Source organism: Podarcis bocagei (genome assembly GCF_964188305.1).
Source record: "Podarcis bocagei genome assembly, chromosome: Z".
Classification (NCBI taxonomy): Eukaryota; Metazoa; Chordata; class Lepidosauria; order Squamata; family Lacertidae; genus Podarcis; species Podarcis bocagei.
The window spans coordinates 820,324-846,589 of record NC_138140.1 but is presented as its reverse complement, the minus strand read 5'-3'; the positions used below and the strand labels follow the sequence as shown (position 1 = coordinate 846,589).

At 49.7% G+C, this 26,266-nt stretch overlaps 2 protein-coding genes across 8 annotated transcripts in view; one reads left to right on the top strand and one right to left on the bottom strand.

Moving 5' to 3' along the window:
• ADGRD2 (adhesion G protein-coupled receptor D2) overlaps window positions 1-17,430 on the top strand; it is a 61,196-nt gene extending 43,766 nt beyond the window's left edge. For 2 of the 7 annotated variants that reach the window (XM_081179686.1, XM_081179683.1), the window contains exons 21-25: window positions 621-662; window positions 2,321-2,374; window positions 4,366-4,515; window positions 4,610-4,668; window positions 16,105-17,430. In XM_081179686.1, coding sequence (XP_081035812.1) covers window positions 621-662; window positions 2,321-2,374; window positions 4,366-4,515; window positions 4,610-4,668; window positions 16,105-16,174 — 375 coding nt within the window. In that variant the 3' untranslated portion in view covers window positions 16,175-17,430. Of the gene's footprint in view, window positions 1-620; window positions 663-2,320; window positions 2,375-4,365; window positions 4,516-4,609; window positions 4,669-10,855; window positions 10,887-12,076; window positions 12,113-16,104 lie in introns of those variants that run through there. The other 5 variants (XM_081179689.1, XM_081179684.1, XM_081179685.1 and 2 more) reach the window with 5 other exon arrangements.
• A 3,998-nt stretch (window positions 17,431-21,428) lies between these two features.
• Window positions 21,429-26,266, bottom strand: part of NR5A1 (nuclear receptor subfamily 5 group A member 1) — a 48,367-nt gene continuing 43,529 nt past the window's right edge. Inside the window, exon 6 of the mRNA XM_081179782.1 lies at window positions 21,429-25,670. Coding sequence (XP_081035908.1) covers window positions 25,423-25,670 — 248 coding nt within the window. The 3' untranslated portion in view covers window positions 21,429-25,422. The remainder of the gene's footprint in view (window positions 25,671-26,266) is intronic.

Sequence of the window (26,266 nt, the reverse complement as noted above, 5' to 3'; positions counted from 1 at the left end):
AAAATGCCCAAAGGCCCACCCCTGCCCACATACTGAAGAAGAAGATCTCTGGTGGACTCAGAAGCTCGCCTCACTATTTTGTGGCATTTTGTCTGGTCATAATGAAGGCTTCTGAGTCCACCAGAGATCTTCTTCTTCAGTATGTGGGCAGGGGTGGCCGGACTGAGGGAAACAAAGAGTTGGCTAGGGATTGAGGCCATATTGGCCCAAAGTTAATTTTTGATGTATCCTGCCTTAGAAGGTGGTTGGTGTGGGGGCACACACACACACACACACACACACACACACACACTGGCCTGTGTTTTACCTCCAAAGTTGGAGGCAGTTTGTCTCAGTTACTAGGAGGGGACCCTTCCTCTCACTTTGTCTACCCCACACTTTCTCTTTTCTTTGTCCTCCTTTCCCCCTGGATGAATTAAGCCAACAGTCGCATGAAATCAGGCCAAGGGCTGGCAGTTGCCCGTCTCTTTGCGAAAGGGACAGTTCTGCCCCTAGGTAGGGAGAGAGACATCGTTTGGCCTTCCCTGTATGTCTGTTTGGGGGGCTAACAAAGCAAGGCTGCTGCCCCAGCGGCTGTTTCCAGGTCCCTGGCATGGATTCTTCCCTCTGTCTTCCTACAGGGTCTCTACATATTCCTGGTCTATGCCATCTACAACAGCGAGGTAAGGGACAGCCACACTACGCAAGGGGAGCGCATTTGGCACCCTGTTTTCTCTGCAAGAACTCTTCAGACTTTGAAAATGGGCTTGGAAGGATGTGATCAATGGCTTGTGAAACCAGCTAGCAAAGGGCATCTACCCTCACGGTGACGGCCTTGGGGGTCCCTGAAATCTGCTGGATCCTCCCGTGTGTGTTTGTGTGTGTGGTGGCATTCTGACTACTTGCCATTCTGCTGGTGAGATCTCCTAGGGCAGGCATGGCCAAACTCGGCCCACCAGCCGTTTTGGGACTGCAGTTCCCATCATCCCTGACCACTGGTCCTGTTAGCTAGGGATGATGGGAGTTGTAGTCCCAAAACAGCTGAAGGGCCGAGTTTGGCCATGCCTGTCCTAGGGTCATCCAAGTTCCCACTAGATCTCGTGCGAGTGATGCTAGTCTTCTGCATATACGTGGAACCCTGGGAGCCAACCCCCCGTGTAAGACGCAGCCACACCGCAGAGCAGGAGTGAGGAAACCTCCAGCCTGTGGGGCAATCTCAGTCCTGCAAAGTCTGTTGCATGTCGGACAACTTTGCTGCCCAACTGACTCCTCTGTGGACAGATGGCACCTGACTGAGGGGGGCAGTTGCTGCTCTTTCCCCCACCTTTTCCTCTTCAGCTGAGGAAACAGCTACATATGACTAGCAGGTGCATTTTAAAAACAATTAAATGCCAGGATTTCCCACCACCACCACTATGGGGCCCCTCCCCCCACAGGAATCAACCTGGACCCTGCAATTGTCATTTGAGGCTCTTCTTTGTGTGCACGCCCCCCCCCACGGGATATCTGGAGTGTGGCAACACAAGAACTGGCCTTTTCTGTGGTGACCCCCTACTTGAGGACTGCTCTCCCCAGCGAGACTTACCTGCCACCGTCATTGCACCTCTTTAGGCACCAGCTGAAAACCAGGCCTTTGGCTTTTAACTATCTATGCAGCCATTTAGAAAGGGACGCGGGTGGCGCTGTGGGTTAAACCACAGAGCCTAGGACTTGCCGATCAGAAGGTCGGTGGTTCGATTCCCCGCATCGGGGTGAGCTCCCATTGCTCGGTCCCTGCTCCTGCCAACCTAGCAGTTCAAAAGCACATCAAAGTGCAAGTAGATAAATAGGTACCACTCTGGTGGGAAGGTAGATGGTGTTTCCGTGCGCTGCTCTGGTTCGCCAGAAGTGGCTTAGCCATGCTGGCCACATGACCTGGAAGCTGTACGCCGGCTCCCTCGGCCAGTAAAGCGAGATGAGCACTGCAACCCCAGAGTCGTCCGCAACTGGACCTAACGGTCAGGGGTCCCCTTACCTTACAGCCATTTAGAGTGGGTGGGACCTTTGAACACCCCCACCCCCACTGCCCCAGATTTAATGTATGTATTTTGTTTCTGTAAGTCACACTGAGTATGGCAAAAAGTGGTAATAAATTTAATTAAATCATCATCATCATAAAGGCAGGAAGAATTTCCCTTGGCACTGCAATGCCAGTAACTGCTTACCCCACAACAAATACAGATAAATGCACAGGGGGTGCTGTTGTTGTTGTTTAAGAAGTGTCATCAGTACCTGAGGCATCTTGTTGTGTTCATTCTGTGGGCTGGAAGGGGCCAATTTCAAACCTGTGCTTGATTTGCAGGTGCGAAATGCCATCCAGCGGATGAAGGAGAAGAAAAAGGCTCTCTCTTTCACAGTAGGTTTGGGGGTCTGGTGCCAGGGTCTCCCCCGGACTGACCCCGTTTTCCTCTCCAGAAGGCCCCTCTCCCCTCCAACTCCCCCTGAAAACCACTGCATATGAGTCAGCCAGTGATAGAGACCTTGTGAGCTTCCAGAACAGTGATTCCAGTTCTGCCCTCTGGAACAAAATAGAGAACAAATCTGCTCTTTCTTATTCAGGGCACCCCTTATGCCGGCCACTGCCCTGTGGCCATTAAAGTCAGCACAAAATAAGACCCTAATGGAAAATATTTTAATTTTTTTGAAGGAAATTTCTCTTTTTTTTGAAAGAGAGGGGGAAATTAAAAACAAAATATTTGTTAATTTGCCTTTTTATTGCTGCATTCCTGTTGGTTACTGAAAGGTGGAAAACGTTTGTCCAAAATACATAGAATTTGATTGCATCGAATGAAAAACATCCCTGGTGCACCCCCTTTTTTAAAATTAAAAGAAAAGGAAAAGCAATTGTGACCTCTTTTGTCTCAATGTGGCAGGATTCTGTTAAATGCATAAAAAGGGAGAAAAAATTGCATTTGTGTCCTCCACTAGCCTCTTGAGAAATCTTGCAAAGGTAACATCTAACCGGTTGAAAAGATTTTCCTGATGTAATATAGTGCCTTTTATTCTCGGTGTTCCTTGCGCCTTTGATGGTTTGAGCTATAGATTTATGTTTCCAGACGCGTTTTAAGCCCCCCTGACTCTCTCATACCTTACAACTGCGTTCCTTCTGCGTCTCATCGCAAGTATCTGCACAACCAGCTTTGCCATTGCTTCTTGTGAACCTGACATCCCATGCCAACCTTGGTTCAGTTCAGTTTAGCTTTTATGTGTTTGTCTCTTTAAGTTCTGTTTTGTTATGTGGGTTATATGGGGGGAAGACACCGCATTTTTCGCTCCATAAGACGCACCAGACCACAAGACGCACCTAGTTTTTGGAGGAGGAAAACAAGAAAAAAAATATTCTGAATCTCAGAAGCCAGAACAGCAAGAGGGATTGCTGTGCAGTGAAAGCAGCAATCCCTCTTGCTGTTCTGGCTTCTGGGATAGTTGTGCAGCCTGCATTCGCTCCATAAGACGCACACACATTTCCCCTTACTTTTTAGGAGGGAAAAAGTGAGCCTTATAGAGCAAAAAATACGGTATATAAAGTTGGTTGTGGGGTAGCTGTTTCTGGCTGACTGTTTCTTCTCCAAAGATCACCAGAAGAGGCTGCTCTGGATCAGGCCAAAGGAGGCCCATCTATTCCAGCGTCCTGTTATCACAGTTCCCAGCCAGGTGGCCCCAAGGAAAACCCACAAGTGGGAGTCAGGTGCAAGAGCAACTCTCCCCAGGGACAGCCTTTGGCAATCTTTTGTAATATGGCGCCTTGAGCGAGGCCAACATTTGTTGCCCCAAAGCAGATCTTCTCAGTTACAGATCTTCTTGGTTTTGTGTCCCCTGCACCACCCTAATGAATAAACTTCTGCAAACAACTGCTCTGTATATTGTTCCAAGCTGTTATCTCAAATCATTGCAAAATCAGTCAGCGCATAACTCCTGCTTGCCTTGGTGAAAGGGAGGAACGTATTTTTTCATGCTGTGTCATATTAGCGAAAGCCATCTCGCCTCCTCTTCCATCTTTATCAAAACTCTCAAGTCTTAAGTAAAGCTGCACAATTAAATGCCTAATTATAAATAGAAGTCCGTCTGTACTCTTTTTTTAAAAAAAATAATTTAAGTTCTTAGTGAGGCTTGGCAAACGATACAGAGAAGATTAGCATGGACCTAGGCAAGTGGATCTTTTTAATGTTGTGTCCCCTCCACCACCCTAAATCCAGCACTGCTCTCCACCCCGCCCCCCGTGGGGGTGGCAAGGCATTTGGGTGCCTTGCCGCCTCCAAGTGCGGAGGGCGGAGCGTGGCCTTGGGGGGGCTGGGAGCCGCCTGTCTGGGGGTGCGGATGCTGTCCAACTGCTTTGTGTCATTTCAGAACTGTTCCCACCCCATCAACTATCTGTCAAGCCCTAGGAACACGTCCTGGGAGGTGGGTAAGTTCAGCCCCTCCACCCCAGAGAATACAGCCTCCCCCTCCTCGGAGAAGGACTCTGCAATGAAGAACAGCAGCAGCAAGGGTACAAAGGTGGCACTTGTTCCACCTGCAATGAAATCAGCATGTTTGACTATTTTTGTTTTGTTTTTGCATCCCGGCTGATCCTCCTTTCTCCCTCGCACAGGGAACTTCAGCGCCAAAATCCCAGCGGGACTTGCATCAATTATGTCTCCAGAGAGGCCGGTATGTAGCTCATCCTCACCTACCCAGATAATTTGATTGATTGATTTACTTATTTATTGTGTTTATATGACGCCTTCTCTTCTGAGGAGCTCCAGGTGGTGCACGTGGTTTTCCTTGACTCCTTAAGTTATTCTCACAGCAACAGCCCTGCAATGTAGGCTAGGCTGGAAGGCATCAACTGCCCCTCACAAGGTCTCAAGCTTCTTGATGGCCAGGAGAGCAACTGGAATGCTGGCCTCCCAGGCCACACTAACCATTGTGTTGCACTGGAAGCTGTTTGTTCCAGGCCACACCCTTGGTCCACGTGGCTCCACCTCCTCTGGTAGGAGGCCTTGACCCAGATGTGCCTAGAGGTGCGGGGGAGGGGGATGAACCTGGGACGACCTGCAGCTGCGGCCTCTTCCTCCCTCACTTCTCTTTAAGGAGCTCCACCTGTTGGTTAGGGGAAGCCATGAGGGCTGGTTGCACATTCCAAGTGGCGCTTGAGCCGCTGCTGGGCTGAGATTTAGTCCTTCCGCTTCTCCAGAGTTTCCTCCCCCTGTGAAAGAGGCTTCCGCTTTCCTACCTGCACTGCCAGGTGCCTCTTGAGATCCCTCCCAAATTCTGATTCCACTTTGTTGTCAGAGCACTTAAGAATGTCTTTAGGATTCCAGTGGGTGCAGAATTTGAAACTTACCTTGTTGTTTTGAAGTGGCCAAGAGTGGTGTGTGTGTGTGTGTGTGTGTGTGTGTGTGTGTGTGTGTCCCAGGAAATGTTTCTTCTGCACTGATCTGGACCCCCACCCCATGGAAGGAGCTATCTCGTGATGACGCCTTCCTTCCCCACTGAGAACTCAGAATGGCTGCAAATGCAGCTGACTGATGAGATGCAGAGCTGTCAAGTGTCCCTTATCTGGCGGGACAGTCCCTTATCCCAGTGCCATGCCCCGCTGCTGTCCCTTATTGACGAGGCTTCATTTGGCTGCTGGCTGGGCTTTCTGCCTTTGGCTCAGAGGGGCTCAGAAGTTGAACATCCCTGTTCCCCAAAAATCCCTTATTTTGGCTGCTGATCCCTTATTTTCAAGGCTGCTGGTCCCTTATTTTCAAATCTGTAAGTTGACAGCTATGAGGAGATGCCTCTGTAGAATGAGCAAAAAAAGACAAGCGCCCGCTGGCTGCCTCAAAAGTAGGAAGAGAGGAAGATGCTTTGCACAGAGTCAGACCCTTGGTTCACCCGACTCAGTACTGTCTACACGGACAGGCAACAGCTTCTCAGTGTGTCACCTGGGGCCTTGCCAGGCCCTTCCTGGACTGGACCCAGGACCTTTTGCCTTAGAAACAGGTGCTCCACCGCTAAGGTATGACCTGTGCCATAAAACTAGGTCCCCAGTCAGAACCAGACCATGGGGCCACATGACTCAGCATAGCTCTCCGGGGTTTCAGTCCCCTCCCCCCCCCCGCATCATGAAGATGCCAAGTATTGAAACTGGAACTTTCCGTGTGCTTTCTTCCACTGAGCAATAGCCCTTGCCCTGAAGTGAAGCAAGGTAAAAGCCAGTGGGACTCCCTCCCACTGGAGGCAGCAATGGCAACCAACTGGGATGGCTTTGGCAGAGGGTTAGGCACGTGCATTGTGTGTGTGGGGGGGGTGCCTACGGATGGCTCCTAGCCAGGACGGCTCCACAGTTGGAGCAGCAGTGCTTCCGAATGCCAGTTTCTGGAAACACCGGGACGGAAGAGGGCTCTGGTGCGCCGGTCCTGCTGTCGGGTTTCTCACGGCAGCTTGGCTGCTGTGGGAACAGGGTGCTGGTCTGCCAAGGCTCTTATTACATTCTTATGTTCTCTGCCCCACCCATGAGAGTTCCCCCTAAATATATTTTCTCTGCTTTGATGATTTCGGAATGCAATTTCTTTTCTCTGCAAGTGATAGAGGCGGTAGGGGGAGGAGAAGTCCTCCCCCCTTTTCCAGTGCAGTGTTAAACTGGAGCCAAATATAGCTGTCTGCTGTCTCCCCCACTTTGTGGCATGTCCTCAGTATCTGCTAGCGCTGATTAGGTGCCCTAGCCCCCTTTAACCACCTTGTTTTCCTCCCGTGGTTCCTGAGAGGTGGACTATCCCCTCCTCCTTCCAGAGTCCCACCTTTATCACGTTGCCTTCGCAGGCAGGGAGCAACAATTCGTTTTAGAGCTGTGCCAAAGGCACTGGAGTGTAGGAACACTGGGGGCTTTTTAAAAGGGCACCCTTCTCTCCCGAGAGCCTGGGCGACCAAAACAACAAGCCCACCTAAAAGGGTCACGGCTGCTGAGCTGCCCCTAAAGCAAGCAGGCGTGTTGCGGAAAGATTGCCATGCGTTGCTAGAGACAGGGTTGACTCCGTGCCAGAAGGGCAACTCACTCATTGTTCCCTCAAGCTTTCTGCTGGCAGCGGCAGCCTCCAAGCTGACGGTCTGAATGAAGGACTCTGAAAAGTCAGAAATAGGTTTTCAAAGTTGATTACCTTTTTTTTGGCCCTGTTTGTCCCCCGCTATCAAACTGGATTATGCCAAGTACTAAGTATTCAGCTCCCAAGGGCGCTAGTTGCCTCTCAGCCAAATAAACAGTGCTCATCCTCCCCATCTTGTTTTGTTTTTGTTTGCTAAACAGGCTGGGGAATCTTCTGGCAAGGATGAAGCCTGGGCTCATTTTGCTGCCCTGATTGGCCAAGCCGATCAGCGGCTGAAATGGAAACCCACCAGCTTCCCCCCGCTGACCCCGGGTGTTGGGCAAGAGGGACCAGGCCATTGCCTGAGCTCCCAGGAACTCAGCCTTTGGCTCAGGCCAGAGGGATTAATTTTGCAATTTGCGCAGATTTCTGGAATGCCAAGGTCGGTCGCTGCTGATTCCCATCTGTTAGTCCCAGAAGCAAAGATACGATCAGCTGCACACAGGGTTTAGAATGTTGATTAATTTCGTTGTTGCTTTACATCACGGAGATAACAACAAGAAGAAAAGCACATAATTAAAAAATAGAAGACTGAGTATAAACATAGAATTAAAATAAAACCCGTTACTGTCATGGGCAGGATAATATAGATGACTGAATCAATGAAATCCACAGATAAGCAGGTGGAGGTGACCATGTGCCTCCTTATTGACATGTGTAATAAAATCTTAAAAACAGTGGTACCTTGGGTTACAGACGCTTCAGGTTACAGACTCTGCTAACCCAGAAATAGTACCTCGGGTTAAGAACTTTTCTTCAGGATGAGAACAGAAATTGCGCAACAGCAGTGGGAGGCCCCACTAGCTAAAGTGGTGGTGGTGGTGTTTAGTCGTTGAGTCGTGTCCGCCTCTTCGTGACCCCCTGGACCAGAGCACGCCAGGCACTCCTGTCTTCCACTGCCTCCCGTAGTTTGGTCAGACCCATGTTTGTAGCTTCGAGAACACTGTCCAACCATCTCGTCCTCTGACATCCCCTTCTCCTTGTGCCCTCCATCTTTCCCAACATCAGGGTCTTTTCTCTTCTCATGAGGTGGCCAAAGTCTTGGAGCCTCAGCTTCACGATCTGTCCTTCCAGTGAGCACTCAGGGCTGATTTCCGTAAGAATGGAGAGGTCTGATCTTCTTGAAGTCCATGGGACTCTCAAGAGTCTCCTCCAGCACCATAATTCAAAAGCATCCATTCTTCGGTGATCAGCCTTCTTTATGGTCCAGCAGCTAAAGTGGTACATCAGGTTAAGAACAGTTTCAGGTTCAGAACGGGCCTCCAGAACGAATTAAGTTCTTAACCCGAGGTTGCTGGATCAGACCAGTGACCCTCGAATCCAGCACTCAGTTCTCACAGTGGCCCAGCAGGTGCCTGAATAGGAAACCAGAACAAGAGGCATATCTCTCCAGCAACTGGGATTCAGGAGCCCTGCTGCCTCTGACTGTGGAGACAGGGCAGAGCCATCAATAGCCCCCTTCTCTTCCATGAATTCATCAAACCCTTCTCAAAGCCGTCCAAGTTGGCAGCCATCACTGCCTCCTGTGAGAGGGATTTCCACGGTTTAACAATGCACTACAGAGAAGACTCCCTGGAAAAGACCCTGATGTTGGGACAGATGGAGGGCACAAGGAGAAGGGGACGACAGAGAATGAGATGGTTGGATGGTGTTCTCGAAGCTACCAGCATGAGTTTGACCAAACTGCGGGAGGCAGTGGAAGACAGGAGTGCCTGGCGTGCTCTGGACCAGGGGGTCACGAAGAGGCGGACACCACTAAACGACTCAACAACAACAACATTACGAAAGACTTCCTTTTTTCTGTCCTAGATCTTCCCAAGCAAGCAAATCCCTCTGCAAATCCATCCTTTTTACAGGACGGAGAGCTTTTCTGTTGTGCCAAAGAGGGACAAACCAAGCTCTCAGCACATCTGCAGAAGGAAGAGTTGGGTTTTGACGTCACCTGCAGTCACTGTGCTTCTTTCAGCTCCCTGTTATCAAACTACAGGGCTAGGAAGGGCCTGGGGAGCCAAGCCCCCTTACGGCCCTAGGGCAGGGAAACCCTTTGCCTTCCCAGTGTGGTTCACACGCAGTTCCGTAGCTGAGTATGCCAGCCTTAATGGCAAGAAACCTGTTTTATTAGGAAAAAGGAAAAAGAATGTTAATTCGCAGTTTGCAGCCTTCTGAGATGAAAGTCAGGAACTGTGCAGTGTAGCATAGGCCCCCGATCACCGGGTCGAAAGGAAACCCCCAGCTCACACACTTCCAAGGCGACCTACTTAGAAACAACAGGAGGTTTCTAGTTCTTGTTATGTAAAACCTCAGATTCTCAGTATAATAAATAATAATAATAACATTTTATTTATACCCCGCCCTTCCCGGTTCAGAAAACCAGGCTCAGGGCGGCTAAGAACTGAATTGATGCAACAAAAAACAGCATAGAATACAGTATAAAACGTGAATAACAATAAATTCAGAATTCAAAAATCAATTTGGGGGGAAATCCATCCAATAAACATTAGATGTATGGAGCATTTGGAATGAAGGGAGGCTTACTTACTTACTTACTTACTTACTTACTTACTTACTTACTTACTTGCATTTATATCACACCTTTTTCTCCTAGGAGCTTGAGGTGGCCTTCTCCTCGTTCAATGCCCACAACAACCTTGCGAGGGAGGTTAGGCTGAGAGAGGCAGTGACTGGCCTGAAGTCACACCCAGGGGGCTTCATGGCCAAATGTGGAGATTTGAACCCTGGTCTCCCAGGTCCAAGTCCAACAGACTAACCACTGTGGTTGGGACAGCTGATAGGGAATGCACTAAAAAGTGGGGGGTAATATCTGATGGATGAGAAGACACCATATTTTTCACTCTACAAGACGCACCAGACCACAAGACGCACCTAGTTTTTGGAGGAGGAAAACAGGGAAAAAAATATTCTGAATCTCAGAAGCCAGAACGGCAAGAGGGATCGCTGTGCAGTGAAAGCAGCAATCCCTCTTGCTGTTCTGGCTTCTGGGATAGCTGCGCAGCCTGCATTCGCTCCATAAGACGCACACACATTTCCCCTTACTTTTTAGGAGGGAAAAAGTGAGTCTTATAGAGCAAAAAACACGGTAATTCATTCTGGAGGTCCATTCTTAGCCTGAAACTGTTCTTAACCTGAGGTACCACTTTAGCTAATGGGGCCTCCTGCTGCTGCCGCGCCGCCGGAGCACGATTTCTGTTCTCATCCTGAGGCAAAGTTCTTAACCTGAAGCACTATTTCTGGGTTAGCGGAGTCTGTAACCTGAAGCGTCTGTAACCCGAGGTACCACTGTATAACCTTGCCGTAAAACAAATAGGAAGGAACACTGAAAAACAGACCAGACATTGCACGTGACCTCCCATGCCGGCTTTGTGAAAGCAAGTCGGTCTGGATGCTCAACAAACAGCCACTGGGTAGATTCCCACGCCTCTTGTGCTGGTTTCAGCCTCTCGGTGCAGGGAATCAAACATTAATTCCGTTCGTAGAGCTAGATCAGATGGCTACCAGGTAGACTGAGTTAGACTGCTTTGTGCTTGCAAAGGACTTTTGCGTTGGTCTTGCGACCCCAGAGGAAGCTGGGTGGGTGGCTGCTGGGTCTTGCCACCATTTAGCTACCTGCTGATGTGTTCGTTCTCTCTCTCTCTCTCTCTCTCTCTCTCTCTCTCTCTCTCTCTCTCCCTCTCTCTCTCTCTCTCCCTCTCTCCCTCTCTCTCTCTCAGGCTGTACAACTGACTGCATTCAAATCATCAGGTAATGCTTTCCCCATCTGTTCTTTTCCTGGCCTTACCTGAGTGTCCTGTGTCACCTGATTTTCACTTTCTTTGATGATGGGAGTGGGGAAAGCCACCATTCTTTTTCGTTTCTGCTTTAAAAGTCTTTGTTTAGTATTCCTCCCAGTCTTAGACATTTGCACTTGCTCATAGTGCTGGCAAAGAGACTGAGTTGGGTGCTGAATCCTTGGAGGTAAGAGGGACGTTGCCTTGATTTCTAAAAGCTCTGTATGGGATGGGTTCAGGCTAATAATAATAATAATAATAATAATAATAATAATTTATTGTTTATACCCCGCCCATCTGGCTGAGTTTCCCCAGCCACTCTGGGGGGCTCCCAATCGAGTGCTAAATACAATACAGCATTAAATATTAAAAACTTCCCTAAACAGGGCTGCCTTCAGATGTCTTTTAAAGATACGATAGCTAAGGGATGTGGGTGGCGCTGTGGGTTAAACCACAGAGCCTAGGACTTGCCGATCAGAAGGTCGGCGGTTCGAATCCCCACGACGGGGTGAGCTCCTGTTGCTCTGTCCCTGCTCCTGCCCACCTAGCAGTTCGGAAGCACATCAAAGTGCAAGTAGATAAATAGGTACCGCTCCAGCGGGAAGGTAAACAGCGTTTCTGTGCACTGCTCTGGTTCGCCAGAAGCGGCTTAGTCCTGCTGGCCACATGACCTGGAAGCTGTACACCGGCTCCCTTGGCCAATAAAGAGAGATGAGCACCGCAACCCCAGAGTTGTCCGCGACTGGACCTAATGGTCAGGGGTCCCTTTACCTTTAAAAATAAAAAATAAAGAAATAAAAAATAAGATAGCTGCTTATTTCCTTGACATCTGATGGGAGGGCGTTCCACAGGGCGGGCGCTACTACCAAGAAGGCCCTCTGCCTGGTTCCCTGTAACCTCACTTCTCTCAGTGAACCTGAGCTGACACAGCCCTTTGAAGGGTTGCACAAATTCCACAATTTTCTCAAAACACACCAGACGAGCTGCAGTGCCAAATAGTTCCAAGTGCCTGTGTGGTTCATCTCACACGGGGGGGGGGGGTTGTGAAGCTGACACAAGGCTTGGTTCCTGGACAGTGGGCTGAGCAGCGTAGCAACAAACCCCCCAATTGCTCACATGGGGGGAAATCAATGGTGGCGCTTTTTTCTTTGTGTTTTGTTTTAGAAAAATGTTGCTGGCACTCGCCATGAAGTTGTTACAGTAAGTGCTGCACTTTTAACGGGGTTGGGGGACGGTGCCGGTACTGAGTACCCTTGAGTAACCCCCCCAAAAAAGCCCGGAGAGGGGAATAAAACAACGAACCCAGCGGGAGCGAGAGGAGAGTGAGCCACAGGTGCTGTGAGCACTCAGAGGTCGCTGACCCTCCATCAACAAAGCCCCTATTTCCCTGCAAATTGTTTTAAGCTCGCTAAATAGGGACTTATTTTCTTTAGTTGTAGGTCTGAACAAAACCTAGACATCTTGAGATGAGAGCCCTTGTTCAAATATTTTGTTGGGGGCTTGCTTGTGGGTGTGCAACCCCCACTTGTGTGTTTGCACACACTCTCGTGAAGCACAAAGTCTTTGCCCGAGCATTTCTGCCCCTTTCTCTCTCTGTACCTCTTCCACACAACCCTTTCTTTCCGTCTAAGCAATCCTGTTTAAAATACATGGCAAAGCATCTAGTCAGCCAAAAGGATAGCCATGAAATTAAGGTCAGATCTGGAACCCTGGCTGATTTTGCAAAGATGTCCGACTCTCATTCGCTGAGCCATATCAGCAACGAAATTTCTTTCCCCTGCCTTAAATAATTATACTGCTCAAATGAAGAAATTTTGGAGGAACCGAGAATGTGAAAGGACTGTGAGGTCGGGATTGTAGCTCAGTAGTGGAACACCTGGCTGGCATGTAGAAGATCACAAGTTCAATCCCCAGTGACTTATACAGGTAGGGCTGGGAGGGACTCCAGTCTGTGCAGACAATACTGAGTTAGATGGTTCATCCCATTGCTCTGTCCCTGTTCCTGCCAACCTAGCAGTTCAAAAGCACGCCAGTGCAAGTAGATAAATAGGTACCACTGCGGTGGGAAGGTAAATGGTGTTTCCGTGCGCTCTGGCTTCCATCATGGTGTTTTCTTGCGCCAGAAGCGGTGTAGTCCTGCTGGCCACATGGCCTGGAAAGCTGTCTGTGGACAAACGCCGGCTCCCTCAACCTGAAAAGCAAGATGAGCACCACAACCCCAGAGTCGCCTTTGACTGGACTTAACCATCCAGGGGTCCTTGACCTTGACCCTGACCCTGATTTGGTATAATGCTGCTTCCTGTGTTCCTGTCACTCACAACAGATTCCTGGGTTTTTAATACTAAATGGATGCCCTTCACATCAGGCTCTGGTAGGTGGATTGTGGAGTTCTGATCACAACCACCACAATCCTGCAAGCCTTTAGGTTAAGTAATTAGGTCAAGTCCAATATATGAATATGATGCTCTGGGTGGACTCCATGCTAACAAAGGCTCTTTCCTGCCTCTGCAGTTCAGATTATGTGTCTTATTTAGCCATTGCAGGAACAGTCTGCTGAACTCCATGGGCCACTGGCTCACCTAGCAGGCTGTCTTACGTTCCTATGTAAACCTCATGGTAAAAGGTAAAGGTAAAGGGACCCCTGACCATTAGGTCCAGTCGTGGCCGACTCTGGGGTTGTGGCGCTCATCTCGCTTTATTGGCCAAGGGAGCCGGCGTACAGCTTCCGGGTGGCCAAAGTCTTGGAGCCTCAGCTTCAGGATCTGTCCTTCCAGTGGGCACTCAGGGCCGATTTCCTTCAGAAAGGAGAGGTTTGACCTTCTTGCAGTCCATGGGACTCTCAAGAGTCTCCTCCAGCACCATAATTTAAAAGCATCAATTCTTTGGTGATCAGCTTTCTTTATGGCCCAGCTCTCACTTCCATACATCACTACTGGGAAAACCATAGCTTTTACTTAGACAGATAAACCACGTCTAACAAGCTGTGGTATGTTGTAGCCGGATAACCCTGGACTCCAGGGCTCCCTTTCTCTCAAGACAGCCAGTTGCCCCCTTCCGACCAACTGAGGCCACTGACCACTGCTTGACCACTGCTTCAATATCCCTGAGATGGAGCTAGGAACCAAGCAAGTAAGCCGCTTTGCCAACCCTGATTTAGAAAGAAACGGAATATTTCCCACCTGGGCACATTTGTCTTTTAAACTCACTGTACCATCATGACTGCGGGAACAAAAGGGGTTTTTGCTGCTTCTTCCCTGACACTGGGCATATTTGCCTGAGAATAAGCACCGTTTTCTCGTGGAAAAGAATGGCATAATTTTCAAAGTAAAAACAATTTTGAAAGAACTTATTTTAATCACGCACACTTCTGGCCAACCACCCACAGGCTATACAATAAGTGAGAATAATGGAAGAGGCGGCGCAGTGATCAGTTTTCTTCATCTGAAGGCTTTGACCTTAGCTGTGTTTATGGTTTATTTACACCATTTATTTGCTGCCGAGGTGGCATCCAAGAGCAGACATAGAAAGGGGGGAAAGGAAAGGAGGGGGGGAAACAGGAGCAGGGTAAGACAAAAAGAGTTATGCAGAGCTAGGAGAGGTGAAGAACGAAATCTGTGGCTGGTTCGCAACCAGTTGCTTGTCAGCTACCTTGCAAAAAATATATCATTTTAAACCCACAGATAGTTGTGCTTGATTCCTGGGCATCTGCTATGGTGTTGTGAAGAAAGAGATATCATTAAACCAAGACGGACACAATTTGTTTGCATTAGGAAGGCCTTTCCCTCCCTCCCTCTCCCTTTGAAAGCTTCTGGACCCATTCACAGCACAAGAGGCTACAGGTTCCTACCTCCGAACGCAGACATGCACCTTCTAATGAGTTTCTGGCTGCTTTATGAAGACATGATCTTCTGTCAATATTCATTACACCCCATTATGCGGGGAGGTGAGGCCCCTGGGAAGTAGAGGAGTGGTGGGGGGTGCTGCTACATATTTGCACAGACAATAAGAAACACATCTTTTTCATCTTGGTGAAGAAGGCAATCGCCTCAGCCCCCGTCTCCTCGAGTGTCAGCCCATTGTTTCCCTGTGATAATTTCATTATCCGCTTTGAATACATCTTGTTTGTTGCTAAGCTGTGCATAGCAACATGTGCCTCGTCTCCACAGCTGGGCACCCGAGCAGCTGAGAAGAAGCCATTCTGACGAGCTGGAGCTCACACAACGTGCCCGACGTGGATTTTGTTTATATAAGCAGCATGGCAGCCCTCAAGCCCCAGGGGCCTGGCAAAGCAGCGGTTCAGAGGCAGACTTTGGCAACATCCACACCCACAAACTTGGAAGCGATGCCGCTTTTAACAGCCGTGGATTCTGCCCCCAAAGAATTCTGGGAGCGGTAGTTTGGGGTGCTGAAAGTTGCAAGGAGGCCTCAATATTCCTCCTCATGAAGCTACAATTCCCAGAGTTCCCTGTGAAGACAGGTTGCTTTTTAAACCACTCCAGGAAATTGCAGCCCTGTGAGGGGAGTTGAGGCCTCCTCAGCACCCTCCATGGAATGCAGCTCCCAGAATTATTTTGGGGGGAGCCATGACACTTTAAAGGGGAGGTAACCGTGCTTAGGGGCGTGGCTGGTGCTGTGGTCTAAACCACTGAGCCTCTTGGGCTTGTTGATCAGAAGATCGGCAGTTCGAATCCCCACGACGGGGTGAGCTCCCGTTGCTCGGTCCCTGATCCTGCCCACCTAGCAGTTTGAAAGCACGTCAACTGCAAGTAGATAAATAGGTAGCGCTCCGGCGGGAAGGTAAACGGCGTTTCTGTGCGCTGCTCTGGTTCGCCCGAAGCGGCTTAGTCATGCTGGCCACATGACCCGGAAGCTGTATGCTGGCTCCCTTGGCCAAGAAAGCGAGATGAGCGCCGCAACCCCAGAGTCGTCCATGACTGGACTTAACGGTCAGGGGTCCCTTTACCTTTTTAACAATGCTTTAAGTGTATGAACATGGCAAGGGAGTTGGATTTGGAAGGACTGTTGATGTTGGGGAGGCTCACCACCTGAGGTGGTGGGCAAGATGGCGCCTCCTCCCCATTCCAGATACACTGTTGCATTGGGAGCGTTGGAGGGCCCTGATCCTGCAGCCTCCAGGACCTGTGTGGGTTCTGCTGTTGGCTGTGCTGATGCCTCTGTCTCTTCTCCCTTAGGCTTATGAAAGGAGCTGCCCCGGGTGATCTCCTCCTCGTCCACCCCAGTTCAACACAAATGATTGAATAATTGCATCAGAAGGCCATGTGCATCTGGCAGTTTCTTCCTCCACTTTCCCAATATCTGGCACTGAACAGGCTGGGCTTTGGCCCCTGGTTCACTGGCCAGGGGAGGATTTGCCAGGTGTCCTTCTTCCCCGACTCATCCATTCTGGTTTCCTTAAATCTGCTGGTGTCCTGCTCTCACAGACTGTGACTCTTGCGGGCTTTCTTATCATGTGCTTTGTATGTCCTTGGAACAGCAAACCTGGGAGTTCACAGTCAAAATTCACCCCCCACCCCCACCCCCCAGCCCACTTTGCTTTCTGTGTTTTGGGCGAGAGATAGGGCGTTGTTTTCCTGTGTGAGAAAGGTTCCGTCACCCTGCTCATGTCCCTACAAGACGTGCCACTGGTTTCTCATTTTTAAAAAACCAACAGCCGAGTGAACCCAGTGGAAATGCATTGAGACCTGACCCATGGCAGAGCTCTCCTCCCCGTTGCTTGTGAGGGAGCCAGCGTAAGGGTTGGGGGTCACAGGCTGTGATGTGGGGAACCTGCCCTTGAATCCCCACTTAGTCAAGTGAAGCTCACTGGGTGACACTGGGTGACTCTGGGCCAGCCACTGCCTCTCAGCCAAACCTCTCTCACAGGGTTGAGAGGATGAAAAGTGGGGGGACCATGTACCCCTCCTTGAGTTCCAGGGAGGAAAAGGTGGTCTGCAAATGTAATTAGTAAATAACGACACTTGTGGCCCTGTTAAACATTCCCAAAGTGGCACGTAGAGATTGCCCACTGAATAAGTAACGCACTATGGGCCTGCACCTTCAATTCCTCTTGCTTCTGCTCTGGTGGCCTAAATTCCCTCTCCCCCCTTTTGGGGAGCCCTCCACCTGCCGCCCAAGGCACCTTGTGGCCTTCCTCTCTGCTTTCCTGCCTCCAAGCTTTCCTCATCCCCGGGGTCTTCCTCCATGACGCCAGAGGATTAAACGTATTTTCAATGCCAACGCCCGCCTTTTCTCCCGTTCAGAATTTGCTCTGTGTTCTCTAAGTGTCTCGGTGCCCTGAGCCTGTTGTTAGAAACCTTTAGATTTTTTTTAAAGTAATAATATTGTGACACAGTTTTAAAAATGGTGGAGCCATGCTTTTGCAAACTAACCCACCTCCTGGTTTTCTGCTGTTTTCTGTGTCTTGCTCTGTTGCTGCTGTCTGTTCGTCGTTTTAACAAACCGATTGTATGGATTAGTGTCTGAATGACTTGAGCTTCCCTTGGAGGGAAAGTGGGGTTTATTAAACTTTCAGGATAACTACTAAGGTTTCTGGGCTGTTGCTTTGGAATGTGATTAGGATCGTGCCACTCCCACCCCCCAGAGAGAGGCAGAGAGGGAGGGGGGGGACAATTTGCTCATGACACTAAGCAAACCTCGATCATGGTTTATTACAGCTTGTGGCTTGTCTGGATGAGACCACGCATGCACCCTCCTGGATGAGGGCAGTGCTTGCAGGTGGCAGTGATTCAGCCACCAAGATCAGAGGATGAGCAGAGCAGTCACAGTCTCCTCCCTGTGCGCTGGCTCGGCTTAACGTCACGTGTGAACCAGACAGTCACAGGTAGGCGTTCATGCCCAGCTATTGCAGCTGGATACTACACTGGATACACCAAACAACAATAATTCAAGCCAGCAGGTAAAGAATCCAGCAGCTTGTGACTCGAAGCAGCCCGTATGGCCAGCTAAACGTTTTGCAGGCTGTTCCACCACCAGGCTATCTCCATCCGAGAAAAGCCCCATTGCCAAAAAAAAAAAAAAAAAAAAGGAGAAATGAGTCATGGCCCTCTTCCTCCCGCCTTGAAATTTGGCAGGAAAGAAAATGAAACTCAAAATAGTGCAGTGTCATATTCGTGGGATTTGGAAAGCAAACACTTCCATTCAGCTCTGCCTCACGCTTTCGCAGGAGACTTTAAAGCAGCTCTCCTGACCTGCAGTGCCAGGGGTCCCCCCCCCTGTTTAAAAACTTAGCCCAGATATAACACCTTCCATAACTAGAAACGTGGTGGAATGTGGCTTTGAAGAGGGATGGGGGGGAGACTTGTGTCTCTTAATCTCTTTTTGAGCTCCCAACTCCCTTCAGCCCCAGCCAGCATGTGAGGTGGAGCCCCAGGTGTTCCTATCTCCCAACCTCTCTTGACCACTGGCCTTGGAGACCCGGAGTCTGATAGTGCCTGAGAGGCCTGGCAGGCAGATCTTATCGGGGGGGGGGTCGGCATGAGCCCCACCCCACTACTGGCGCTCTCTCCCTCTCCCTCTCTCCAGCGCTGAGGTCATTGCTTCGCAAGGGGTGGGGAAGCGGACTGATCTGCTCAGTGGCCATTGAGCCACATGGTCAGCTCCTGCTAGCCTCCTGCCCTGCCTTCCCAGAGAGCCCAGCAAAGGCCTCTGTCAAAACTAGAGGGAAGTGGGTGAGTGGGAGGAATTCCTCAGAAGACCTTCTGTTAAGGACATTTCTGAGGTTTTCCTTTTTCTCAAGCCCCCAAAGAGAAGGCCCCTTTATAATAATAGTAATAATTTATTATTTATACCCCGCCCATCTGGCTGAGTTTCCCCAGCCACTCTGGACGGCTTCCAACAGAACACTAAAAACAGAATAAAACTTCAAACATTAAAAACTTCTCCAAACAGGGCTGCCTTCAAATGTCTTCTAAAAAGTCAGATAGCTGCTTATTTCCTTGACATCTGATGGGAGGGCGTTCCACAGGGTGGGCGCCACTACCAAGAAGGCCCTCTGCCTGGTTCCCTGTAGCTTTGCTTCTCGCAATGAGGGAACCGCCAGAAGGCCCTCAGAGCTGGACCTCAGCGTCCGGGCAGAATGATGGGGGTGGAGACGCTCCTTCAGGTATACAGGACTGAGGCCGTTTAGGGCTTTCAAGGTCAGCACCAACACTTTGAATTGTGCTTGGAAACGTCCTGGGAGCCAATGCAGATCTCTCAGGACCGGTGTTATGTGGTCCCGGCGGCCGCTCCCAGTCACCAGTCTGGCTGCCACATTCTGGATTAGTTGCAGTTTCCGGGTCACCTTCAATGGTCGCCCCACGTAGAGCACATTGCAATAGTCCTTTGCAGAATTTTCTCTGCATAATTGCTTACATGGGGCTCACTGCCCCTGCCTCCCATAATCATTCCCAGCAATGCCTTTGCACCCAGGATACTGTGGGACAAGGGGCTGCTTCTCAGGGGTGACTCTGAGACCCCAGTAAAGCCAGACTGGCTCCCTCCTTGTTGTCCTTCCGTCCCGGTAGGTGAAGGCTTGCTTGTTCCAAGAGGCTTTGGGGAACTGACTGCTTTTAAGGAAAGGGCTGGTGCTGTGCTGGTTTTGCTGCAATTATTGGTATAGTATTAATACACACACACATTTCTATCAATGTTTAATTGGCTATTAATGATTGTTCTTTCAATGTTTTTAGCGGTTCTTGTTTTTATCTGTAAGCCACCTTGTGTTCTGTTAGGGGGAAAGGAGGGGGTGTAAATAATAATAATAATAATAATAATAATAATAATAATGGCCAAGTGGCGGATATGAATGCTGGTCACCCAATTCCTAGTCCAGCACTCTTAACTACTGTAACCTACTGGCTTGCAAACAGGTGAGAAAACATGTGTTGAACTCCACCCACTGCAGAAAATTTTGGGGAATTTCCCCTCCCCCTAGGGAAACTTCTTTGCTCACAAATGTGGGCAGAGGATTTTGAGAGGCTGCTTGTTTAGAACAGCAGAGGGGGAACATCAGCCTTAAATCACCATGTTCGCTGGTCAGGGGTTGGTTTAAATCTATATACTGCTTGATTTGAAAAAAGGGGGAGGAGAGGTTTACAAAAAGAATGAAACAATAAAATCACGGGCCAAAAAATGTTAAAAGCAACTGTTTACAATATTTGAAAAGAAAAAAAAGAATATCAATTATAAACTAAAACCAGATGAAAACACAATCAATAAAACCAGTGAAAACAGATTAAAGCACATGTAAGCACACTGCACATCCGGATGGGTTTGTGTGAATGAGAAAGGTTTTTCTGGCAGATACCAAAAGGTGTTTGCCTGTCGCCAAGAGTCACGGAGTTCCCAAGGGGGTGTGACTGCACTAAAAGATTGATTTCTTAAGGAACACAGAAAGAGACGGGGTGGCGAGATTTGGAAGCCAGGAACACCCACTGGTTCACCAGCCCTGGACTCCCAATTCCCATCCCCGCTTCCTGTTGGCTGGTGGGAGCTGGGAGTCGTTATGAGCAGGGCTAAGCCACAAGATTCCTGTCCCTGGCGGCGCAGCCCCAGTTTCAACACAGAAACCTTCATGGGGGGTGAGGCAGAGTGGGAGCATCTGTGGCCACAGCACCAGACCCAGCCGCCTCTTTCTGCTGCTCTGCCTTCGTATCAACCACCTCCCTTTTGGCCGCAGAGAGGCTTGCCTCTTTCCTGCCCCCACCAAACTCCCAGCGCAGATTTTGTCCCAGACTTCCTTCTGGGAGGAATGTGGGAACCCCCACACACACACATCCCAGCTGGACTCAATCCAGGTGCCTTATCACAGTCAGCCTCTTCCCCCAGAAACATTTGCCGTGCATCATCTGTGGGAAGAGCTTTCTGCTTCTCCTGCCGGTCCAGGCACTTTCCAGTCCTTGCATTGAAAAAATGGCGGCTCGTATTTTAATTTTGGTGCCCAGGCAAATGCCATTGCAGAAGGCCAGCGTTTGCCCACTGAAGCCAATTAGTGCGGGAGACTAATGAGTCTTTAGCTGAGGATTATGGGGAGGGTGGTGTGTGTGTGTGTGTGTGTGTGTGTGTGTGTGTGTGCGCCTTTCCATACAGAGTCGGCCAACTGCGCAGGCATAAGAATTGCCTCAAGTGTTACATGACTGAGCAAACTCCCCCAAAACTGCTGCTATTCCCAGGCTCACTTGCGAGGACACGATCCAAACATCTTCAGCCCCGGGAGGCCTGTAAATAGCCTGCCTACCATCTGCTGCCAAAAGATGTCCTTCAGAGAGGGAGAGAAATGTGCAGAGACAGGGATCTGGCCCTGCTGGTGGAAACTTCTTGCACCCAAGGTGTTGACCACCCATATCATGCTCTCATGGCAGGACTCACCACTGAACCTGTAATGTAATGATAAATTGAGCAGTGTCTCTGAGCAGGTGCAGAGCGCCTTTCTCCACACCGCCCTGAATGGTACCCAACCAAAGATGCAGACTTTTTTGAGGAGGGGAGGAAAAGAAAACACACGCACACACAGAGCTATAAGTGAATTGAAAAATTTATTGGAATGTCTTATTTGGTAAGATAGTTCACCACTAACCAATGCTCAGAAGGACCTTCTGAGTAAAATGTTGAGAAGGGAGACACTTAAGAGCACTTTTTATTTCATAAGGGGAAAAAAACATAATACAGGCAGAGCTTGGCACTTCCAAACTGTCTTCTCCAACTCTTTCAAACCAGAAGAGACACACAAAATTAGTCCAAACATTATATGTGGAGCAGAAAATGCAGCAGTGTAATCAAAACCCACAGGGGGGGGGGAATGAAGCGATCACAGCAGCATTGTCAAAGCGTCTGAAGGCTTCTTCATCGAAGGCTCTGCAAAGGTCTGGTGGGAAGGCACACAACAGCCTCACAGCTGCTCCTCCACAGAGCTGTGGCTTGGCTCTGATGGGGCGCCACCAGCCCCAGATCAGAGAGGAGCTCCACTCGGTCACAGGGCAAGGGCGGGTGGGCCTGAGTGCTCTCACTGAGAAAAGGGGAGCCAGGAGAAAACAAACACGGAAGCCCTGCCTTCATCTGGTGCAACCTCCGCTATAAAACAACTGAGTCATTCCTGACATTTTATTACTGTTTTCAAAGCAAGAGGAAGAACAAGCAAGTGGAGGGTCCTCTGCATGGAGAAGACGGGGAAATGGTATTGGGCGACAGACAGAAGGCGGAACTACTCAACACCTACTTTGCCTCTGTCTTCACCCACAAGGAAAGCGATGCCCAACCTGGTGCTAACTGAATCAATGATGTATGGAAGATGCTGCAGCCCAAGATAGGAAAAGAGGTGGTAAGGGAACACCTGGCTACTTTAAATGAATTCAGATCTCCAGGGCCTGATGAGCTGCACCCAAGGGTACCAAAGGAGCTTGCAGATGTGATCTCAGAGCCTCTCCCTACGATCTTTGAGCATTCTTGGAGAACAGGTGAGGTCCCTACAGACTGGAGGTGTCCCCATCTTCAAAGAGAGGGAAAGCAGAGCCAGGTAGCCACTGACCAGTGAGCTTGACATTGATACCAGGAAAGGTCCTAGAACAGATAATTCAACAGTCAAACTATGAGCACTTAGAAAAGGATGCTGTGATTTCTAAGACCCAGCATGAGTTTCTCAAAAACAAGTCATGCCAGACGAATCTAATTTCTGATCTTGATCGAGTTACGGCATTGGTGGATCCAGGGAATGCTGTGGACATAATATATCTTCATTTCAGTAAGGCTTTTGACAAAGTCTCCCATGATAGTCTTGCAGATAAGCTGGTAAATGTGGGCTGTAGATCTGTAGCTGGTTGACCGACTAAACCCAAAGAGAGCTCACTAATGGTTCCTTACCATGCTGGAACAAAGTGACAAGTGGTGTTCCACAGGGTTCTGTCATGTTGTTGTTCAACGTCTTTATAAATGACTTGGATTAAGGAATCTGCAGGTGGGGAGGGATAGCTAATGCTGCAGACTCAGGATTCAAGATGACTTTAACATATCAAAGAACTAACAAAACGAATTTCAATAGGGACAAATATATGCTTCTACACTTAGGTAGGAAGAAACAGCTGTACAAATATAAGAGGGGGGCTAAGTAATACATGGGGAAAGGATATATGGGTCTTAGAAGACCACAAGTTTATCATGAGTCAATGGTGTGATGCAGAAGCAAAAAAACCGAAGCTATTCTAGGCTGAGTTATCAGAAGTCTAGTGTCCAGATCAAGGGAAGTCATAGTCTCTCTCTATTCTGCCTTGGTCAGACCACACTGGGAAGACTGCGTCCTGTTCTGGGCTCCACAGTTTAGGAAGGATGTTGACAAGTTGGAACATGTGCAGAGGATGGTGACCAAGATGACACAGGGTCTGGAAGCCAAGCCTTATGAGGAGCAGTTGTTGGAACAGGGTATGTTTACCCTGGAAAAGAGGAGACTGAGAGTTCACCATCTTCAAATAACTCCAGGGCTGTCACATGGAGGACAGAGCAAGTTTGTTTCCTCCAGCTCCAAAGGTTAGGACCCAAACCAATGGATTCAAGTTAGAAGAAAGGATATTCCAACTCAATATCAAGGAGAATTTCCTGACAGTTAATTGACAGTGGAGCAGACTTCTGTGAGAGATGCTGGACACTTTCTTCCTTGGAGGTATTTAAGCAGAGGTTGGGTGGCCACCTGTCATGTATGATGTAGTTGAGATCCCCTGCCCTGCAGGGGGCTGGACTAGATGGCCCTTCCAACTTTACAGTTCTAATGTCCTCGGGGGTTCAAGCCATGTTCCAGGAGGGCTCGTACCAAACCACAGCAGGCCCTCTGGAAGACCAACAAGACTAAACGCCAGATGATCCCAATCAGTAGTTTCATGTAGATGAAAACCAGAGCTCCCCAACTGAAGCAGAGAGTGTGAAAGCACATTGCCTGCCAGGTAAGCCCAAGCAGACATGGCACAAAAAGAGGTTTTAAGATCCTTGCCTGGATTTAAATATTGAAATTTGAATCAGCCGACCTTCAACCGCGTATGGTTGAAATCACACCAGATTAGATGCACATAAGATGCTACTGTCCTGCAGTACCAGTAGTTGGGGCATAGGATTGGCAAAGGCTGCGGAGCCTCCCTCACAAAAACACTCAAAAAGATATTGCAATACAGTAGTACCTCAGGTTACAGGCGCTTTGGGTTACAGACTCCGCTAACCCAGAAATAGTACCTTGGGTTAAGAACTTTGCTTCAGGATGAGAACAGAAACCGTGCAGTGGCAGTGCAGTGGCAGCAGGAGGCCCCATTAGCTAAAGTGGTACCTCAGGTTAAGAACCGTTTCAGGTTAAGAACGGACCTCCAGAACGAATTACCGGTAAGTACGTAACCAGAAGTACCACTGTACAGGAATGCAGCCTCTTGTCCCAAGCCCCACAAGCACACTGGTGTCTGTGGGTCACACCCTGGTGTGATGCTCCTCAGAAGAAGATGGGGAAGCCCTGTGAGAGGGGTACGTCTGTCTGGGTCTCCATCAAACCACTCAGGGTAGTAAGAGCTGCCTAAGTCATGGGCTAGGCAAGCAGTGCTTCTAGCTGGGTCTATTTGTCCAGCCAAAGTAGTGGTTGTGTCCAGCGGCAGACGAAGGAAGACCCCACCCCAGGAAACACACAGAAAGACGATCTGAGCACCTGCTCCAAAGGTACAACGGCAAAAAATACATTCAGGAAACAAACATCGGTTATCGTATCCTCCCAATGCAAAGTAGAGGCTCAGGGAATGTGATGTGCAAGGGAGGGGGGAAGAATATATATAGATATATATAGATATATGAATGCAATAAACAGATAACAAAATCAAAATAAAAGGAGCACCTGACTTGCTCAACTCATAGCTGCAAGGCCTCGGAGAAAGGTCTCCCAAAATGAAGCCCCAAGGGGAAGAGGGGCTTCAGTGTATCTGAGGCACAACAAACTCGCACTCATGGTGGCCCATGGGCCACAGAAATCATCCTTGTGGCCAACAAGGCCACTACCTGCAGAGGAACAGGTGAGGTGAGGTGCAGGGGCCTTCCAATGGGTAGCTGCGCTGGGCCTTTTTCTCTCTTTCCCCAGCCACCTAGCTAGAGGACCATGCCTGGAGAACAGGTGGAGAGCTTGGGCAGATGCCTCCACTCTCACACACCCTGGGAGAAGACTTCTCTTCCGCCCACTTAGGAAAGCAAACTCCCACCCAAAGTGTCCCCTAAATGGCCTCCAAGGGCAGTCCCCACACAGCTGACCCCCATGGCTTTTAGAGAGCGAGAGCCTGGGACTCTGTAGGAATCACACCAAAAGGCAGGCAAGGGTTGGGCTCTGTAGGAAAGACGGAACGTGGAGAGGTCGCCTGTGGGGAGGGGAAGACGAGACACTCACCCTTCCTCCCTGTCACCCGACGCACCCCTCCAATCCTCCCTGCCACCCCCCTTGCCCCTCTGCTGCCATGAGTCTCTTCCCCGGACGAAAGGGGGACGGAGAGCCTTTCTGGGCGCTCCTCTCAGCTCCGCTTGGCGTGAAGCATCTCAATCAGGAGGTTGTTGCAGGGCACGTCCCCACTCAGGTGCTTGTGGTAGAGGTACTCCTCCGCTTGCATGCTCAGGGAGCGGATGTCAGACAGCTGCATCAGAAGCTGGCGGAACTTGTCCGTGGCGTGCGGGTAGTTGCAGACGGTGTACTGCATCAGGGCTGCGTGAGCCTTCTCCTGGGCTTCCTTCACCACACTGGAATTCTCCAAGTATTTCACATCTGCAGCGGGGGGGGAGGGGGAGGGGGGAAATAAGGGGGGACATGCGTTGAGTGGGGGGAGGGACTTCCTCCTGGGCGCACAGGCATGGAAGGTGTCCCTTGCAGAGCTCGCACAAGCCACTGGCTGATATCTGCAGAACGGCTGAGGTTGATGGAGAGGCTCACAGGGGAGAAGAGAAAAGGGGACTTGATGTGACCTGACAGAAGCATATACAATTGCATGTGGTGTGGAGAAAGCAGAGTTTTCCCCCCTCCCTCTCGCCTGATGACGCCAGAACTCGTAGACATCCAACCAAGCTAAATGTTGGGAGATTCAGGGCAGAGAAAAGGAAGGAGTTCTTCATGTTGCAGAACATTAAACTATGGAACTCCCTCCCACAGGAGGTGGTATAGGTAAAGGGACCCCTGACCATTAGGTCCAGTCGTGACCAACTCTGGGGTTGCGGTGCTCATCTCGCTTTACTGGCCGAGGGAGCTGGCGTACAGCTTCCGGGTCATGTGGCCAGCATGACTAAGCCGCTTCTGGCGAACCAGAGCAGCGCACGGAAATGCCGTTTACCTTCCTGCCGGAGCGGTACCTATTGATCTACTTGCAC